The 20586-nt window shown below is 52.5% G+C and overlaps 1 protein-coding gene across 1 annotated transcript in view; it reads right to left on the reverse strand.

Annotated features, from left to right (window-relative positions):
* Positions 1-17503, reverse strand: part of SIRPA (signal-regulatory protein alpha) — a 50313-nt gene extending 32810 nt beyond the window's left edge. The window contains exon 1 of the mRNA XM_006881392.1: positions 17425-17503. Within this exon, the coding sequence (XP_006881454.1) occupies positions 17425-17503 (79 nt within the window). The remainder of the gene's footprint in view (positions 1-17424) is intronic.
* Positions 17504-20586: the final 3083 nt, after the last annotated feature.

The raw sequence follows: 20586 nt of genomic DNA on the forward strand, positions 1-20586 counted from the left end.
AGGGGTGTGTGAAGAACTGCACTGGGATAACGAGCAGGGGTGTGTGGAGAACTGCACTGGGATAGTGAGCAGGGGTGTGTGAAGAACTGCACTGGGATAACGAGCAGGGGTGTGGAGAACTGCACTGGGATAGTGAGCAGGGGTGTGTGAAGAACTGCACTGGGATAGCGTGCAGGGGTGTGTGGAGAACTGCACTAGGATAGCGTGCAGGAGTGTGTGGAGAACTGCACTGGGATAGCGTGCAGGAGTGTGTGAAGAACTGCACTGCGATAGTGAGCAGGGGCGTGTGGAGAACTGTACTGGGATAGCGTGCAGGGGTGTGCAAAGAACACGCACACAAGTGTGCTGTGAGTATGCATGAAAACAGCACACACAGGGGAGTGCAAGAGTGGATGTGAGTGTGAACACACACACATGAGTATGCAGGGCAATGTAAGCACATGATGTGAGAGTGTGTGTGTATATGACAGTACACATGGGTGCGTGTCCAAATAGGGGTTGGTGAACGCGGGCACGCAGGGGTGTGAGTCACATAAGGAGAGGTTCTGAATCAGTGTGTGTGTGTGTGTGTGTGTGAGAGAGAGAGAGAGAGAGAGAGCACGAGCGCATGCCAGTGGGAGTGAGGGGGTGTGTGACGTGTATCTATGCCTGGGGTTGTGAAATCTGTTGGGGGTGTGAGCTGTGGATATGTTTGAGTATGTGGGTGTGACGGGGCCATGGGAGTGGCATGCATGTGAGAATGATGTGTGGAGAAGCATGTATGCTCATGAAGAGGTGAAGCAAGTATGCTGAAGGCATGTATGGGGTGGGGAGGGGTATGCGTGTGAGTACAGACATGGGTGCATGTACACAGGATTGGAGGGCAGGGGTGACAGTATGCCTGAGGCCGCTGCCTGTGCACAGCCCTGTGTGTCTGTTTATACACCTGTACCCATGTGTGTCCAGCTCTGGGATGAGTCTTCCATACAAGTGTCCACATGCAACAAGCATGCAAGAGAGGAGAAGGAGGAGGGAAGGGACATCCCCTCAAGTCCCATCACCTCCTGGTTGGCAAAGCTCTGCACTGCACCTGGTACAGGGTCCTGCCCTAAAGAGGAGCCTCAAACCTTGACTGAGCAACTACTTACTGTGTGCTGACCCAGGACACAGCAGAAGTGAGCTGGCTTGTTGGAAATGAACTGCTAAATAGCAGCGCAGGGGGAAGCAGACAGACAGTACTTGGGGCTGGTCGGGGGGTGGGAGGGTGCACAGGGACGAGGAGCTCTGGTGGTACAGCCCACGGTGAGCGTGCTGCTGACCCAGAGGGTTCTAGCCTCTGGAAGGTCAAATCCACCCAGGGCTTCGAGGGAGAAAAATGGGCCATCTCCTCCCATCACGATTTACTGATGGACGATCAGCTGCGGTCTAACTTGATGGCACTGAGTTTTGAGCTTTTTTCCAGGATGGGAATGACTGCAGGGACTCAGGAGTTCCTGAGAGGAGAGCTCTGGGCTCTGCTAGCCATTGATTTTTCTCTGAACTCTGGCTGATTCATTCATGCCCTCCCACACCGTACTAAGACCTCACTTTGCTGCCAGGCCCTATCTTCCATGTTGAGGACACAGAGCTGCCTTTGCAACTTTCTGAATCTGGTGGGGCAGCAGGGGTGGTCAGCTTGGCAAAAGGAGGCTTGTGGGGTGGTGGGTCTTTGGATAGAACTGTACTCAGGGAAGGCTTCCTGGGGTGGTGGCACTTGGAGTTGCACCTGCAAAGGTGAGGAGGAAGAAGGCACTCCAGCAGTTAGAAACCATATGGACAAGCGTGCACAGGGGAGACCAGAGCTCAGGCTGGCCCGTTTGCTGGGAACAAGTTGGGCTGGGACTATCCCGGGACTGGACTAACCTGCAGAGTGGCTCTGACAGATCACCTGAACAGGAGGCGTTCACTGGGAGTACATAAACCTTTCAGGCACAGATGACTCAGGTGCTGTGCAAAGAAACCAAGGCAGATGGGGTGCACTGGTCTGGTAAGGGGGGTGAAGAGGGCTTGTGTGCTCTCCTCTCCCCCCACTGCAGGAAGCCCTGAGTGTGCTAGTTTTGTGGAAATGAACCCTCTCTATAATAGGTAAACTCCTAAGGTGCCCAGATGGGTCAAAGCTGAACTTACAGACCTCAGCCTGTTCCCTAACAGTATGTCTTAAAGGATTGCTGTTCTCTAATGCTCCATTGCCTCACCTGTAAAAAGGGGACACCACTTCTGATCCCCTGAGGGTGAGAGAGCTGGACTGAACTGTATGTCCCTCTGATACCATTTATTAACAGATCCTGCCACTCCAAGTTTGAAGAAATGACCAGATTCCAGCCTCTGTCCACCAGGTCCAGTATCAACCTGCATCTGGATCCTTATCACAGAGTCCAAGCTGGCCTCCCTGCTCCTCGCCTCACAGCAACCCTACAGGAAGAACAGAACTGCCCCAAAGGGTAAAGCTGTAACTGCAATGAAAAGTGGATAGCCACCTTTCTTCTGGTAGTTTGAACCCCTGACCTTTTGGTTCAGAACCCCCCTACTTCTCAATCCACTCTGAGATCCAGAATCCTCACAGCAAGCAGTTCACAATATCCTTGTGCCCTGCTCTTCACCACCATGGTAGATTCTCCACTCACCTCAGGGCCTTTGCACGTGCCATGGTCCCCTACCTAGAAATCTTTTTCCCTAGACACAGGTAGGGCTGACCTCGTTTCCTCCTTCGGACCTAGCTGAGAGGGCTTCCTTGGCCATCCAGTACAAAATACTCTCCACCCTGGTGCCCCTTCCTCTGCTTTCTGCACATGTCACCCACCCCCTATCAGATGGCCCACCTTTCCATCTCTACACTTATTTATAAGCAACTACAGAGCTGACTCTTAATGAGATGGATTGATACAGCGACTAAAATGGCTTGAGTATGGCAGAGATCATGGGGATGGCACAGGATAGGTCAAGGTTTTGGTCTGTTATTCAGTCACTGAGTTGCTGTGCACTTGACGGAACCTAACAACAACAGAGAGCAGGGCCTCAGCAGCCCCTGCAGTGTCTCTCAGGCTTAAACCAGTGTCTGGCATTTGGTGAATGACTATTTGGGATTGAACTCAGCCATGAGTCTCCAGGAAATGCCTTAGTCCTCCTGGGCCTCGGGCTCTTCATCTGTAGAATGGGGCTGTGGTTGCTGCTGCTGCTGCTGCTGCTAACAGGACTGTTCCGGGCATGAAACGGGCTCACAGACGCCCAGGACTTAGCACCGTGCTGACACAGTCAGCTCTCAACACACAGAGCAGCTGTCAACATGCTGCCAGAAAGAGAAGGATGAAGGGTGACAAACGAGCAGGGCCTTACACCCAAGGGCGTGAGGCTTCTCCCGAGGCAGAGCCCCAGCGTACGCTCGTGCCGGCTCTGCAGGATTCGTGGGCAGGCTGAGAAGGCCGGTGCCACACAGGCCAGAGCCCGTGGTGAGCAGCCACTGAATGAAGACAGAACCTGGGAGTGACGCAGTCATGCTCGCCGTGTTTAGAAATAATGTCCTGTTTGCCAAGCGGCTGGGGAAGAACCAAAAAGATGGCTGTGATGGCCAATACCCCCTTCACAGACCTAGCAGGACCAGGAGGGACTGGGAGGGTCTCCAGGGAAGGCTAGCACCCACCAGCTACTGGGCTTGCTGCCTGGACAACCTGAGGGCCTTGCATGTCACCTCCTCACTCTGCAGAGGGAGACACTAAGGCTTGGAAACGAGTTCTGAAGAGGCTGAGGGCTCAGGGTGGGTGTCCTCCCAACTTCCAGGTCCCAAATTTTCCTACAGGACAGGAACTGCAGGATTTCTCTCAGGAAGGAGGGGACTGTACCAGATAGAGGATGAGAGGCTTTCTGTAATCCTCACACAAACCCCTAAGATGAGGGCTGGTCTTACCACCCTTCACACAGACGAGGAAGCAGAGACTCAGAGAGGCGGGCAAGTGGCAGAGCCGGGTTCAAGCACAGACGGCTGGCCTCGAGCCCGAGACCACTCAACTGTCTTGGGAGCTCCTCCTGAGGACGAGTGGGGTCCCCTCCAGCTCCAGAGACTGGGCTCTCAGGGACCAACGGCACACGTGCAGGGTCTCCCCAGCCGAGATAAAGGCCCTCTTAAAAGCAACGCACATTTATTCAATGGCATTTGCCAAGGTTTCAGTACTCTGCTGCCTACAGCAGACAGTCTCCGGACGAGATTTTTCCCCAAGCTGACACTATTCACCGATTCCTTTTTACAGAGCTTTTTGCAGCTCACATAAAGCACTTTGCACGGCTCTCAGCTCTCTTTTAACCCTCAGCAGCCCTGCGCGGGAGGAAGCAGTGGCGGCTTCTCCAGTGTGCTGACTGGGGAAACCGAGGTTCAGAGAGAAAGACACCTGGGAGTCCACAACTCAGCAAGTGGGCCATGCTGGATTCAGACTCAGGAAGGGGCCCAGAAGCCAGCGCCTTCTCCACTGTCTCCCCTGAAGGAGAGGGAGTCAGGATGTCGTCACAGGAGGAGGGGCAAGAGAGTTAGGGCCAGATCAACAGAGCTGAAAGGGCCCTTCAGGACAACAGCCACGCCAACACGGCATGTCACAGAAGAGGAAACTGAGGCTGAGAGGGGCAGAGGACTGCGGGTCATGTCTCCCTTCTGGTAAGTGATGAAACTGGGTATCCTTCTCTTTTGAGTCCCCAAAGCACAACATGATGGTAACATCACCGTGGCTGACGTGCTTGGCTTTTAACCATAAGGCCGGAGGTCTTCTGAGCCTACTTGGAAGAGGAAAGATCTGATGCTCTCTTTCCAAAAGGTCGGCCACTGAAAACCCAATGGGGTACAGTTCTACTTTGACCCCTCGTGGGGTCCCCAAGGTCAGAACTGATTCAACAGCAACTGGTTTAGTGATGGAGGCAAAGGTCACTGCCCCTGACACTTCAGAGAGTGTGGCTGGTCTCACCTGGCCCCTACAGCCACCCAACAAGGCAGTGCTGTCACCGCCTCCACTTATTTCAGAGATGACAAGGTTGGGTTTCAGGGAAGTACCACCCCTTGGCCAACCAACATCACAGGACTGGGAGCAATCTGACTCTGTTATGCCCTAAGCTAACGGCCCATCACATCGCGTGTGAAGTGACTTTGGGCGGCAGGGTGACCCTGAGCTGGGCCACCAAACCAAACCCAAGAGAAGGATGCAGCTCTGGCTGCATCATGGCCCACAGTTCCCACGGCGCCTGCTGGTTCATCACGCTTTCTAAACTGGGGCAGGCAGTTTTGGGAAGCTGGAGTTCTCAGCAATCTGGGAGTTTTTTTCAGTCGTTTCCCCTTAACCTACTGTGCAATCAGAGTTTACGTTCTCTGGCATTTTAGGGTCCAATCTGGGGAAAAGAGAGGGTCAGAGAAAGGGAAGACACCCCTCAACAAGATGGGCTGACACTGTGACTGTGACAATGGGCTCGAGGGTATCACCGATGGTAAGGATGGCACCGGACAGGGACAGGGTTCAGATCTGTTGTTCACAGGGTCACCATGAGTCACAGTCTAATCAGCGGCATCTAAGAACAACACGGCAGCACAATGACTCTGGGCAGCACTTTGTGTCACCAGCCTCGTCTTAAAGGTAGGGCGGTATCTTAAGGTATACAGCTCTGCTTTTGGATGTACTGCACTGGGAGGGTCTGCAGTTAGGGACCTCTCCAAATTATTAAGGAGCAATGATGTCAGTTTGAGGACTAAGGTGTGCCTAATCCAGGCCAAGGTCTTTTCAATCACTTGCTAGGCATCTGAAAGCTGGACAATGAGTAAGGAGGACAGAAGAATTGACTCTGGTGTTAGAGAAGAGTATTGAATATTCCATGAAAGGCCAAAAGAACAGTTCTATCTTGGAGAAGGTGCAACCAGAGTGCTCCTTGGAGGCAAAGGTGACAGGCTTTGTCTTACTTCGGATGTGTTACCTGTTGCTGCAGTGCGCTGATCAGTCAGAACGAACTTACAGCTGACTCTCCAGAAGGTTTTCAGAGATTGTAAATTACATGGGCGGAGACTGCCCGTCCTTTTACAATGGAGTAACTGGTGGATCCAAACCACGTGTTCTTTGAGACTGTGGTGCAGCCTGTTGTCACTAGGTCACCACAGCTCCCTTGGGTTTATATGTAGGAAACGTTATTCCTTGGAAAGGGATATCATGCTTGGAAAGGTGGAGGGGTCGGCAAGAGAGAGGGAGACCCTCAACCAGACAGACTGATTGACACAGTGACTGGAGCAATGAGCGTGTCGGGGATTATGAGGATGGCACAGGGTTCAGATCTGTTGTTCATGTGGTCGCTATGGGCCACACGCGAAGGCACCTAACAACAACTGCTTCTGGACAGGTTACTGTCCAGATGACCTAGTAGCCACCTTGTTCTTTCATCCAACAAATATGCATTATCCCATCACCATGTTCCAGGCACTGCACTGAGGTTCTAGGAGACCCAGCACCTGCCAGCATGGAGCTGGTGGACCCGCCCACTGCCATCAATTCATGACCACCTTCCATCAGGTCTCCAAGGACGTGCATTTTTATGGGATGAGACTGCCTATGGTTAGTCCTGCAGAGTGGCTGGTAGATATGAACCATCAAGCTTTCAGCTATTAAATAGCCCTTTTGGCTAGACTCTTCTTCAGTGGGAGAAACAGAGCTGAGCTAATGAAACAGGCTAGGAGAGCTAGGGAGTCAACAGATCTGACATAGTGACAGAAAATAACAGAGGAAACTTTTCCTAGAATGGGACAGTCAAGGAAAAGCCTTGCTGAGACTTGAAGGTAGCCAGGGAAGGTGTTCCAGGATATCAGAGCAAGTGCAAAGGTCCTGAGGTAGAATACAAATATGAAGGCCAGAAAGAAGCCATCATGGCCAAAACCCATGGCGGAAGGGGAATGTGTTATGTGGAGAGGTTAACAAGAATGGCAGGGAGCAAATAATATCACACTTTTATGGGCCTTGGTAAGGAATGTGATTTTACTCTTCGTGTAGAAGGTTCTAAACAGGACCTACAATGATCTGATTCCCTACAACAGCTGTAGGATGAACAGACTGAGTGGGGGCCAAGGTGGACATAGCAAAGCTTGATGAGGATGAGAGTGAGAGGTTCAAGTCCTCGCTCTGCACTTACACAATATGTGACCTTTGGCCTTACCTTACCTCCCTGAGCCTCTGTTTCATCATCTGTCTAATGGGTGTAATAATCATTCCTCTCTCATAGAACTGTGATGAGAATTCACTGAGATGATGCATTGAGGAAAGATCTAGCACATATGCTGGTGTGCTCAACACTAGGGGCTCAACAAACAAAATCCTACCTGGGCTGCCTTGGTAGCTCTCCCAATAAGCTCCATCCGCCTCTATTTCTCCTATGGCCACACTGGCTGCATTGCTATTTCTAGAACATTCCACAGTCACTCTGGTTTCAGGGCCTTTGCATTTGCTGTTCCTTCAGCCTGGAGTGCTCTTTTTTTTTATTTGATACTCTCATGGGCGCTCCTTCAGTTTAAGTGAGGTCTGTGCTGAAAGCAAGGAGGATTTGAGGCATTTGCTGTCGATCAAGGACTACAGCCTTCAATGTAAATTATATCTCAACATCAAGAAAACAAAATTCTTCACCACTGGGCCAAGAGGTAACATCATTGTCCACCATTTCTTACTTGGATCCACAAACAATACCCTTCATACCAGCAGTCAGGAAATCAGTAAACATTTTACCCTGGGGAAGTCAGCTGTCAGGGACCTTTCCAAAGTCCTAAAAAGCAATGATGTCAGTTTAAAGACTAAGGTGCACCTGAATCAAGCCAGTTACCTTTCTTTCCAATCACCTGCTATGCATCTGAGAACAGGACAAGAAGAATGAAAGAAGAACTGACGCCTTTGAGCTATGGTGTTTGAGAAGAGTATTGTCAAAAGAACAAATAGATATATGATGGAGAAAGTACCGCCGGAGTGCTCCTCAGAGGCAAGGATGGTGAAGCTTCGTCTCACATGCTTTGGACATGCTGTTTGCAAAGGCTATTCCTTGGAGAGGGTCCTCTTGCTCACAAAGGAGGAGGGTCAGTGAAAGAAAGGAAGACCCTCAATGAGACAGACTGATACAGTGACTGCTGCAATGCGCTCAAGTGTGGCAGGTGTGAGAAGGACGGCACAGGACAAGACAGAGCTCAGGTTGGTCATTCATAGGGTCGTTATAAGTCATCCTCAACTTGCTCATCAGAGAGGCCTTCCCTCTGCCTCCATCCTCCCTGTTTCCTATCCCTTCATCTCCCTGGTGTCCTTCTTGAAGCCTGTCTTCCCACCCGGCATGATTTGTTTACTTGCTTTTTTTTTCTCCTTCCTTACTAAAATGTCACCTCTATGAGGGCGGATGTTTTTGTTTATCTTATTCACAGTTATATCCCCAGCAACTCAAATCACTCTTCACACGTAGTAGAAGGCCTGAAAAATCTGTTGAATGGGAAAAAAAGAGTACAATTATAGAGACCATCATGAAGACAGAGAGGTGGTTAGGAGAGACAACAGACTTTAACTCTCACCAGCTTTTTATGGCTTTAGAAGGCACCCATTTTGGCTTGGAGGAGCTTCAGTCTCCTCATCTGTAAAACAGGATGAAGGGCTCCAAGCTTTGAGACTCATTGTGATGCGTAATGACCCACAATGTCCAGCACTGGAATCAGAATGTCCCAGCGAAGCAAGGGACAGGTGGGATAAAAGTGGCTGAGTGTAGGCAGCTGCTGTTCATCATGGCATTTTTCCTAATTTGGGGGATGTGTGCAATTTTCTAAAATAAAAGGATAAGGAAGAGAAGCTAGGGGTTGAAGGCACAGTCTGAGCCTGACATACAGTGGGTCTCCGCATGCACTGATGCTTCCTTCCATCCTGGGCTCACTTTTTGGGGATGCTGCAGCTTGGAGAGCAAACGGGCCCAGCTCAGACAGCCTCCTAGCTGGAGCCGCAACGATCAACGATCACTCCCTGATAAAATCCTCCTCTGAGCCACACACTGCATTTCCTCATCTCTGGCTCCTGGCGACAACAGGCAGCATCACGCACCCTGCTCCCCAAATGGATGTCCAGGAAATCTCACAGACGGTAGCTCACTGCCAACTCCCACCTCAGCTGTTCTGCACCTCCCGGGACTGAGCGCCTGGTATAAGACACCTGGCAGGGGAAGTCCATCCTGCGGAGGCTTTGGAAGGGAAGGACAGCCCAGTGTGAAGAGGAGAGTGGTTTCTACTGCTGAAACAGAAGCTTCTCTAGTCCCGGGACATCTTGGAACACACCCTGTCCCACCTCCTGGGAGAGCATCCTCATCAACAGATGTGTCAGTGACACACCATGGGGGCAGGATGCCAGCCCCTCTGGGCCTCGATTTCCCTGCCTATCAATCAAGGCACAATGCTACCTAAGGAAATGGTGCAGGACTTCACAACACGGGCTCTGCGGCGAACACACGGACCTGCGCTACAAGCCCAACTCTGACATTAACTGGGTTTCCTCGAATAACTTGCTTTGCCTCTCTGATCCTTGATCTCTGCAGAGCTTGGCGGTGACGTGCAAACCACCCAAGGTGACCAAGCCAAGGGCTTACCTGCCAGGTTCTGAGCCAGCAAGGGGCCGGAAATGGTAACTGTTATTATTATTGTTTCTCACTATGGAATCCTGGCTCCTGTCCGGCTTGAGCAGTGGGCACCAACCCAGCCACGGCCTGGACGGCAGGTGGCTTGGCACCTCCCAGGCTCTGCCAGTGAGCATGGCCAGTCCCTTCAGCTCTCTAGGCCTCTGTTTTCTTGGCTACGTGATGAGGCAGCCGGATGGCTCTCTCAGGCCCCCTTCAGGTCCCCAGCTCTGGAATCCACCTGGACAGAGACACCTAGAGGCAGACAGTGCCCACGGCACCAAGTCCCTGTAACAGACAATGAAGTCACGCTCGTTGGGTTTTCACACTCCACTTGTGCATCCTCCTCAACAGCAGAAAAGCTGCTAGGGAGGGGGGAAAAATTCTCTAGTTCAATGCCATCCACTCACTCAACAGTTGCTGTTGAGGTGATCCTGATCCAGGCCATGGTCTTTGCAATTACGTACAATGCATCAGGAAGCAGGACAATGACTAAAGATGATAGAAGAAGAACTGATGCCTTTGAGCTGTGGTGCTGGAGAGAAGAATACTGAATATATCATGGACTGCTAGGAGAACAAACAGGTCCATCCTGAAAAGGGTAAAAGCAGGCTGCTCCTTGAAGGCAAGGATTCTGAAGCTCTGTCTGACATACTTCGGGCATGCTGCAAGGAGGGGCCAGTCCTAGGAGAAGGATGTCATGCTTGGGAGGGTGGAGGGGCAGCACAAGAAAGGAAGACCCTCGATGAGGTGCATTGACTCAGCAACTGGGGCAATGGGGATAGGTGTATCAGGGACAATAAGGTTGGCTCAGGATAGAGCAGGGTTCAGAGCTGTTATACATAGGGTCTCTATGAGTCACAGGTGAATGGAGAACACATAACAACTACCATAGCTACAAGATGGTTTACAATACTGAAAGGACCGCAAAAAGCACCCAATGTCATTGAGCTTACCCTGGCTCATGCACCTTCATCCATGTGTCTTATAGTATAAATGCTTCAGAAATTTCAATAGCTGTTAATGTGAGGAAATAAATCACCAGTCTTTGTTTTGCTGTTCTGTTGGGTGGACTCAAACTGATGACCTTTTGGTTAGTACCAAATAACCAAACTGAGTTCTGTCAAATTGATCTGACTCACGGCAATCCTATGAGACAGAGTAGAACAGCCCCACAGGGTTTTCCAGGATGTAATCTTTATATAGAAGTAGATGGTCACATCCCTCTACGACATAGCAGGTGCGAACTGCTGACCTTCCAGCTCGCAGTCAAGAACTCCTTGTTAAACCCTGTTAAACTTAAACCAGGGTTCCTCTGGTTAGTTGTTGTTCATTGCTAGTTCCGTCAGAAGTGACTCATACCCGGCCCTCCAGTGGATTTTCAGAGGCTGTAAATCACATGGGAGGAGACTGTGGATCTTCCTACCGGGAAGGAGCTGGTGGATTCAAACTGCCTGCCTTTGGGCTGTCAGCACAACTCTCTACCACTAGGCCGCCAAAGCACGCATAGGTTAATAATGCCGTGCCACCCCCTGGACGATGGGCAGTCCCAATTCCACAGACGATGAAATCGAGACGGAAACAGAAGATGAACACAGCATCGCTCATCAGGGATTGTGTGCTCACAAGCATTATTACAACTATGTTAACGGATTTGCTCCTTGCTGCAAATAGAGTTGTTAATCATCCCTCTTATACAGATGGGCAAACTGAGATGCAGGAAGTCCAGTCAACGTGCAGCTGGCAGCAAGCAGGGCTTCACACTGAGTCCTGGCTCCAAGCCCACGCCTTAGCACTGGGCGGTGCTTCAGTTCTTTGTGGAGAGACTAAACAGCTCACCAACGTTGGAGAAGCGTGATGGGCACCAACTGTTAAAACACACACGTAAATGGGGATAAACAAGGAAAGCGGCCAGAGGGAGCTCTGGTAGCCTAGTGGTAACGTGCTGTGCTGCCAACACAAATGCACCCGGTTCAAATCCACCAGCTGCTCCAATGGATAAAGATGGGCAATCTCCTCCCATGCGATTTACTGCCTCTGAAAACCTGCTGGAGGGTCATCTATGGGTTGCTTCCGACTCATAACAACACGTAACAACAACAGTAGCAGCAGCTCAGGCAGGGGGAGAGGAAAAACCTAAGATTAGCATTCAGAATATGTGTTAAGTCCCCCAGGGCCAAAGGAGGGGGGGATTAAAGTTGAACCTTGAAGGATGGATAACATTTGGGCACATCTGGGCACAGAAGACACAACTCGTTGACTTCTGACTCCTGGTCAGCCCATGTGTTTCTGACAGTGCTGCTTTGCTCAGGGCTTTCAAGAGCTGTGCTCTTACAGGAGCTGACCGCCAGGCCTTCCTGTTACAGCACCAAAGAGAGGATTCAAGCTTATGATCAGCAGCCAAGCACAGGCCATACTGCAGGACCGAGGATGCGAGGAGACAGGGAGATATTTAAACAGTGGGCCATGAAGTTCATTCCCACTCATGACGACCCCACGGGTCTCTGAGCAGAACTGTGCTCCGTAGGATTTCAACTGATGGTTTGTTCGAAGTACCAGAGCCAGGCCTTTCATCTGAGGCACAACTTGAACTTTCAACTTTTTAGTTAGACGCCAAGTGCACTGACTGGCTGTACCATCCAGGGAGTATGTTAGTGTTTTGTTACGAGCCATAGAATCAGCACTGACTCATAGTTGACACTCGAGTGGATTTTCAGGGGCTGTAAATCGCCTGAGAGGAGAGGGCCCCATCTTTCTCCCTGGAAAAAGGTGCTGGGTTCGAACTATCTGCCTTTGGATTCGCAGCACAACTCCTTATACCTCTAGGCCATCACAGGAAGGTTATTTCTGATGGGAAATAGCTCACGCCAGGGTACTAGGTGCAAGGGGAACTTCAAGTTTAGCTGAGGGCATGGATTTGAACGAGAACAGTTATCCAACAGTGCTAGGGCATATGTTAATGAGTGTTATGCAAAGCAAAGGCCTCTTGTTCACACAAGTTTGGAGAACACTGGCGTAAATATGGATCAACTTGTAATTCCACATTGCAGGACTTCTCAGGGCCTTGGAGGTGCTAAGGTACATGAATGGCCCAGGAAGGGCTGTCCGGAAGCCTTGTTATCTCACAGCATCTCAGTGTGCCAGTTTTTAGAAAACACGTGGCAAGAAATAAGGCCAGTAAAGGAGAGAGCCAGCCCAGCTGCTAAAGTCATTATTTTATTTATTTTATTTTTTTTAGAGAAAACTTGGACCCACTCAACAGTTTTGCGCAGGGAAGTGACATGATGACTTGTGTTGACAAGCCAGAAATCTCAGCACATTTCAAAAGGAGAGAGAGAAGAAAAACCTTCGTCAGTCCAAGGCGACAAATAAGAAAATAACCTGTCGCAGGAAGCCATTGGAGGTAGCGAGCGAGCGTGTGGGATCCGTGTAACACTTTTAGACTCCCTTCCTCTTGCACACCCCCTCACCATCTGTTGCAAAGGGCACCGGGAAGACGCAAGGAGGAATATTCCAGCTCTAGGGGCTCCAGAGCTCGGCAGCCCAGATGGGGGGGGGGTGCTTACGGAGCTACGTCATTCCCCGGGCGCTGAGAACCAAGGGGCTGTCAGCATTTCCATCTGAGAAATACTGTGACTCAGTTAAAAGCTTCGGTCCCAGATGGAATCTACAAGCCTCCATTTAAGATCAGGTGGGGTTCCTTCTGCCCCTAAGCTCCAAAACTCTCCTGTTTGGACCCAGAGAGCCTGACTGAATCATTAAACTCCTTCCTCGAGGCTATTCTAGGAGGTCTAGATGCAAAAACCTGGGCTCCTTACCACATGTACTCCTTGGCCAAGTTTTAGACTTGCGTGTCTCTGGGTGGTGCAAGCCCTTGCTCAGCTAACACATATTTGGAGGATTGCGTCTTAGGAAAAAGGCCTGGTGATCTATTTCTATAACAATTCGGTCAGCGAAAACTTATGGACCAACACCTCCTAGGATCTGGTTCCCTGGTGTGGAGATGCAGGGTCATGGTGAATTGGTTAGTGCTTCTGTTTCACTTTTTAGCTTATTACATATGGCCTGCAGTCTTAAAAGCTTGCAAGTGGCCTTCCAAGGTATGGCAATTGGTCTCTATTACCTGGAACAACAGAGGAAGGAGTTATCAGGACTAGAAGAAGAAAATGCAATGTGACTAATTTTCTCATGAACAACCTTTGCCGTGAGCCAGAAAAAGTGGATGGTTCCTTGTTTCCACTCCTGAACATTTTTACTAGATTATATAGAAGGCTGATCAAAAGGAGGAAGATGCAGAACAGAATTTCAAATTCTGCTGGACTCCAGACTTTCTGGAGTTAGGGAGGCTGGATGAACCTCTGAAGCAAGTGCCCTGAGATAACGCGTAAAGTCTTCATTGGAAACCTCCCCTGAAGTTTTCTTAAAACCCACACAATAGTTTCCCTTCACTCAGAAAGAATGTCCACTCTGGCGCACTGTACAAGATCTACCGCTGAGAAATCAAAACTGACAACAGCAATGGCAAAGATCAAATAGGACACTTAGGGGGTCGTGTGTGTATCTTAATAAGGGAGGAACAACTTGGAACGTGAGGTGAAGCATGGCCGTACAATGGAAAGTACAACATCGTCTCTACCACTGAGCCGGACCTGGGGAAACTGTTGAACAATGTCTGTTCTATCGTGTGCCCTCAACACCAACAAAAACAAAATACATTCTTTAAAAAGAACTAAATAAAATAAAACTCTCTGGAGCCTGGTTCTCCTCCGATACACAGGAAGTCACAGAGTTTAGTGGTAATCCGTGTTAGACTCCCATTTTCCTCTTCTGGACTCTGCTGATTAATGAGCATACGCAGATAAATCACTTAGCTCGCATGCTGACAAGTGGTTTCAACGAACATTGGTTCCTCCCCTTCTCCCCACACATGGTTCACTTCGGGACTGCTTGTGTGCTGAAGGTCTGCAGGAAACAGCACGATTCACACTACGGGTCTCCACGGGGTTGCTAAGGGAACAGCCAGAAAGTACCCACAGAATACTAGGGCTTTAAAAGATCTCCAAACAGCCCAATCACGTTGGGGCAGAGCCTCCCTTCTTTTCTTCTTATGAAAGAGGAAATGAGAGTAACTTTATCACTTAGGAAAGTACAGGGGAGCCACCAACATGCCACCCTGATACTCTTACGTCACAGAGGTTTACCAGAGGGCCCAGCTGCCCCCAACTTGGCCTGAACCTCCACTTGGCCTGGCCTCCTCCAGGACAGAGGGCAAGAGTAAACAGATCTGCCAAGAAGAGGGGTGACCCAGAGGTTCCAAGGTCTAGGAGGAGCCAAGCAAGAACCGTTTCTGCATGTTTGCTGTATCCCAGAGTGCAGCCTTCAGATGGTGCAGCATCAGTCTGCCTAACTGTGGTCCCTGGGCCCCAGGGTCTCCCCTGGTTTCAGCATCGCCCTCTGCACGGCTGTTTTAGAACATCCGCCTCACACTGGCTCCCAGAATACAGGTTAAGCGACTTCACTGGCATCGTTTCTAGAATCCCTCTTTGGTGGCCTTTATGCGGAAAACAATCTTTAGAAACTTCTTTCCCCTGGTCTCCCCCAGCCAAGAGAATTCACATGACCAGCCCCCTTCACTTGGTGATCATGTGAAGCTGCAGTCATCACGTGACACCTCCCAGGCTGACAGCTCTGCCTGAGACACTAGTAGGCATTCAATCCAGAGCCGCCTTGCTAAGCCTGACATTTGAGTTTCTCACTCGAACAAATCCATTTTCTTAGAAAATTGGACAACTGCCTTCTACTACCTTCCTGCCCTTCTGTCCTGCTGCACTCAGTGTTGTCATAAATTCCATGCCTGGAGCTACTGAAGGAGGGGCCAGAAGCCAGCCTTGAGCCAAAACAGGTGAATTCCACAGCCAGGCCTAAAAGGGGATCACAGGACCCTGCAGAACAGGGCAAAGGGTGCTGGGTGGTGTGATCTAAGGCGACCATGACACACCAGTCATCACCCCGTCACCTTCAACCAAAAAGTACATTCTTATCCCCCAAGATTGATTTATTTCAAAGTTAATCTTGGGTCCCTCTGCTGCTCCCACTTTCTCAGGCTATTGATGCTGAATGGATTGGAACCGAAGTTTTATGTCCTAATCTTTACCGTTTTATAGATTGTTTTTATAGGCACAAGGGGGAGATTGGCTCGCAAGAAGGGGGTTGCTTGGTGATGGAGGCAGCCCGAACCCCAGGAAAGGGGACCTTAATCTAGAGTCACCGCTCATTTGCCAAGGACTGAACCACAGCGTCGAGTCTGAGAAGGGTCTGGAACAGGCATTTAGAAATAAGCCGGGGCCTAGTCCTCCTCGGATTCAGGAAAGCAGAGCCATGGTGAAGGAACCTCAATCATTTCCAGGCAGGGAAGGACAAAGAACAGAAGAGCAGGAACTCGGACTTTTGCAGAGGGCCAGGCAGGAAAGGAGAGATTGGAGATGCCACTCAGCAGGGACATGAAATATATCCACACTTCCTTCCTTCCAGCAAGGACCCGACTGGAACTGAAAAACCCAGGGGGTGGGGGTAGGGAGTACCCATGTGGACTCGGAGGGTTCAGAGAAAACTGGAGGGCAGAGAGAAGCTGCTGTCCACCCCCACTTCTCTCTCCACCCACTCTTTGCTAGTTCTCTTTTCTCCCTTGCTGTAAGATGGTTACCAGTTTCTAGGCAAATGCAAAGGGGGGAGGCGGGCAGAGAAGTGGATACTGAGCTCATCCTTAACTCCCTCAAGGGTAGGAGGTACAGACACCTCTCTGACGACACACAGCTCCCAAGAAGCCAAAACCCCAAGTACCCCGCTGTGCCCCCACCTCCTCACATGCCGTTTCTCTGAATCCCACACCCTCCCAGGAGACCGGGGTTTTGCAAAAGCCCTTTAAGAAGCGGAACTCCTGAGCGGTGACCTCACCCCTTGGCGAACACACACAGTAGCCTTCAGAGCCCGCCTGCTGGCGACAGCCAGGTGTTTGATGTAGGCCAACAAAAAAGACATGCTCTGAGCTACAGGTAACAGCCTCGCAGAGCACCTGAGCTGCAGGGAGCTGCAGGGAGCTGGGGAAGGTAGGAGGAAGTAGGGAACCGCGGGAAAGGAGTGCGGTAAGAAGGGAAAGCCGGGTGCTCACCCCAGCAGCAAGAGGGCCCTGGCGACCACAGAGACATTCGGATGTGTTTTCACATCAGGATCTGTTGTTCGCACCAGCTCACCCCAGGGTTACCGTGGCGTCCCTTCCTCCTTCGCGTCACCCCCCCCCCCAACACTGAAGCTGTTTACTCCGAGTGCCAGAGCCAGCGAGGCCCCTGTTCTGTTCCATCCCAGGCCACACAGGAATGACCTCTGCCCCCACCCCCTTTTTAAGACCCAAGAGTCACACATGTGGAAAACCCAAGTCCCCGCACTAGACTGCTTCTATTAATAATGCCCTGAAAACACAAACAGACCATCCTTCCTCTTGGGGCAGGGGCTGCCCCAGCCCACTCATCCACTGAGCCCCAGTGCCCAGTCCAGAGCGCCGTCCGGGTCCGGACAGACAGACCTCCGGGGAGAGATCTGGGTTCTATCCTTGGCTGTGTGACCTTGGGCAAGTGGCTGGCCCTCTCTGGGCCTCAGTTTCCGCAACTCTACCCCCAAATGGCAGGCATCTCTCCCTCCGATTACTGCTTGGCATCAGCCAAGTGGATCCGAGTGGCGGCCTGAGCCACTGGCAGTTTGGGGAGGGCCGAGAGGGGTGCTTACCTGGCCAGGCGCAGGACACGGCGAGCAGCAGCCAGAGCAGCGGCCCGAGGCGGCCGGGGGCCGGGCCGGCGGGCTCCATGGGCCGCGACTGTGGAGCGAGGAGGAGAGCGGCCGTGAGTGCGCGCCCGGGCGGCGCGAGCTGGAGCGGGGAAATGACTAAGGCGCCCCCTCCCCCGCCGCCCCTCCCGGCCCGGCTGCTCCCTTCCCTTTCGGGCGCCCGGGGCGGTGGGGGGGCCGCGGTGCCCGCCGCCGGCTTTTCGGAGAAGCCCCCCCTCCCCCCGGGAGAGACTGAGAGACGGAAAGCGGAGACCCCAAGCGCGCGAGAAATAAAGCGGAGACGGACAGAGGGAGGCGGCGGGAGAGAGAAACAGACCCAAGGGAGCCAGGCAGAGAGCCAGAGACGCGGAGAGGGAGAAAGAGAGAGGGAGGGAGAGAGCGCGAGCGAGGTAGAAAGAGGAGTGAGCGAGCAGCGCGCAGAGCAAGACAGACCGCGCGGGAGAGCTGAGAGACGCGGGCAGGGCGAGGGGCAAGCACGGCCGCCCGGCCGCGCGGAGCCGCCCCCGCCGCAGCCCCCCAGCCCCGCCTGGGCTCCTCCGCGGCGCCGCCGGCTCGCCCCGCTCCGGCCCGCAGTCCTGGCCGCCGCCCCCGCCCTCCGGCCGCCGCCTCCCGCCCTCCTCTCCTCTCTCTTCCCGCCGGAGGAGGTGGAGGGCTCCGGCCGCGGCACCTTCCCCGCGAGCGCCCGCTTGCGCGCCCGCCAGCAGCGCGCCCCGGGGGAGGGAGAGAAGGTGGGAGGGAGCGCGGGCCGCGCGGCGCGCCGGGGCCGGGGCTCCAGTGTCTTCCCCCACCCTCCGCCTCCCGATTGCGCGCCCGCGCCCCGGCACCCCCTCCTGGTCCGCGGCGGCCGCTTGGGGAGGCGGCCTCGGCCGCCCCTTTCGTCCGTGCTCCCCGCTTAGGTTCGGGACTCGGCAAGCCTCGGGCCCCGACCCGGTGCTAGTTGGGAAGCTCTGGCTGTGCGCCCCCCCGCCCCCCCCAGCCCAAGCCGGCCCGCTTCCCGCATCGCCTCCACTCACTGCCGGCTCGGACCTGCGCCGCCAGCGCGGGCTGCGAGGCTGTGGACGCGCCGCTGGGGGCTGCCCAGAGGCCGGGCCCCCCGCTCCACTTTGCGCAAACTTGTTTTTCTAAGGTCAGCGCCGCGAGCAGGCGACAGCGTCCTTTTAAGGTGGACTGGGGAAGTTGCGGCCGATCTACCCTCGCCTCGCGACTCCGGCCGCGGGCAGTTCCCGGTTAGCCCGGCTCCCCGCTGGCGAGAGGCTGGGGGCCGCGAGGCGGGTGTTTGCGGGCGTCTGTGTGCGCGTGTGTCAGTGCGCGCGCGTGTCTATGTGTGTGTGTGCAGGGGCGGAGGAAGCGCTGGCTTTGCCCCTCACCAAGTGGCCCTGCCCCTTGTGTCCCAAACCAAGAGGGCCCCTTCTGGGGGTAGGGGTGAGGGCGTCCGCAAGAGGGACCCAATTCTTTCCGAGCTGGGCCGAGGTGCAGGAAAAGCAGGAAGTAAGTGAATATGGGGGGGAAGGGGGAGAGGAAGGAGAGAGTGATGGTACAAAAATAGCGTGTGTGTAGGAAGGACTTCGGTACCGCCTGGAAAAGAGGCGCAGGGAGGAGGGGGCTATGGCAGGCAGGCGAGGGGCAGGGTCTGGGGTCTCCCTGCAGAGGTGCGTTCTCTGGCAGGAGACTTCTCTGTGGCAGATGAGGGGTCCTGCGGGTGAAGAAGGGCCTGGAATTGGGGTGTTTTGTGGGGAACTTTAAGGCCTGCAGTCCAGTTGGAGGAAGATGACAGTGAGAAGAGGAGCTAAGAGGAGAGCTGGGGATGAGGCCTGGAGCAGAGAACAGAGCCCGGTGCTGAAGCAAAATAAGAAAAACCTCTTTCTCTCTCTCTCTCTCTTTCCTTGAGAACTCTTTCCAAAAGGAAACCCCTCCCCCCACCACCAGTCAGTGATGGGAGAGTGCTGTGGTCACCTGGCAAAAGAAGGTTCTGGAAGGTGGGAGGGGATGGGATCCAGGCCCCTCTGCTAATTGGAGGACTAATTGAAAACTAGCTCAGCTCATCATGACCCATCCTTCTTCACTGCGTAGTTGACCCTCCTATAGGTTTTCAGAGGCAGCAAATCCCACAGGAAGAGATTGCCCAGCCTTCTCCGATGGTGCAGCTAGTGGATTTGAACCATGTGCCTTTGGGTTAGCGGGGCAACTCCTTACAACTAAGCCACCTGAGCTAGGAGGAGCAAATGGTTAAGTGATTGACTGCGGGTGCAAAGGTGCCTCAGGTGACAGGCCTGCCAGTCTGCTTCCCTAAGGAACAGTTCTGCTGTGTGCACCTGGGGTTCCATCAGTTAGAATGAGCAACTAACACCACCAACAGCAGAGTTAAAAAATGTTAATAAGGCCAGGTCTGGGCTAAGGCTGGGCCTGTAAAGAGAAGCCAAGGAGGGTTTGGAGTCCCTGAGGCCACATTGCAAGACCTGCAGTAGTTGTTAGATGTCATCAAGCCAGCCACAACTCAGAGACCCGATGAATGAACAACCGATCTAAACCTACTTCTACCCTCACCATCTCTGATCTGCTCAAGCCCATTTTTACTGTCACCGTATCAGTCTGTCTTGCTGAGGGTCTCCCTCGAGTAGAAGCAAGGTTTATATTTGGGATCTTCCAACCAACAACCCTAGACTCCCAGTTAAGTGACTGAGATAAGGAGGCAAGCAGGGTACAGCTGCTAAAAGCATGAGACAGATTCCCAGAGTTCAAATCCTGTCACAACCTCTTAAGAGCGGACTTGGGACAATGACCATCTGGATTTCAGTATCTTTATATAGAATGAGGTCAACCAACATAAGTATTCATCTAAAAAGACCTCTGTTAGGATAATTGTTGTTAGGATCACCTGTATCCAGACGGATTCATGGCTGACCCTCCAGCAGGTTTTCAGAGACAGTGACTTGCGTGCGAAGAAATTGCTCATCGTTCTGAGGCGATTGCGCATCTTTCTTAGGTGTATCTGGTGAACTTGAACCAGGTACCTTTGGGTTGGCAGTGCAGTTCCTTACCACTAGGTCACCAGAGCTCCCTGTTGTTAGGGCCAGACAAATTAGTATTAGAAAAAGCCTTGAAACT

This window comes from Elephantulus edwardii, unplaced genomic scaffold, assembly GCF_000299155.1.
Source record: "Elephantulus edwardii isolate Elephantulus edwardi_28Jun2011 unplaced genomic scaffold, EleEdw1.0 scaffold00015, whole genome shotgun sequence".
Lineage (NCBI taxonomy): Eukaryota > Metazoa > Chordata > Mammalia > Macroscelidea > Macroscelididae > Elephantulus > Elephantulus edwardii.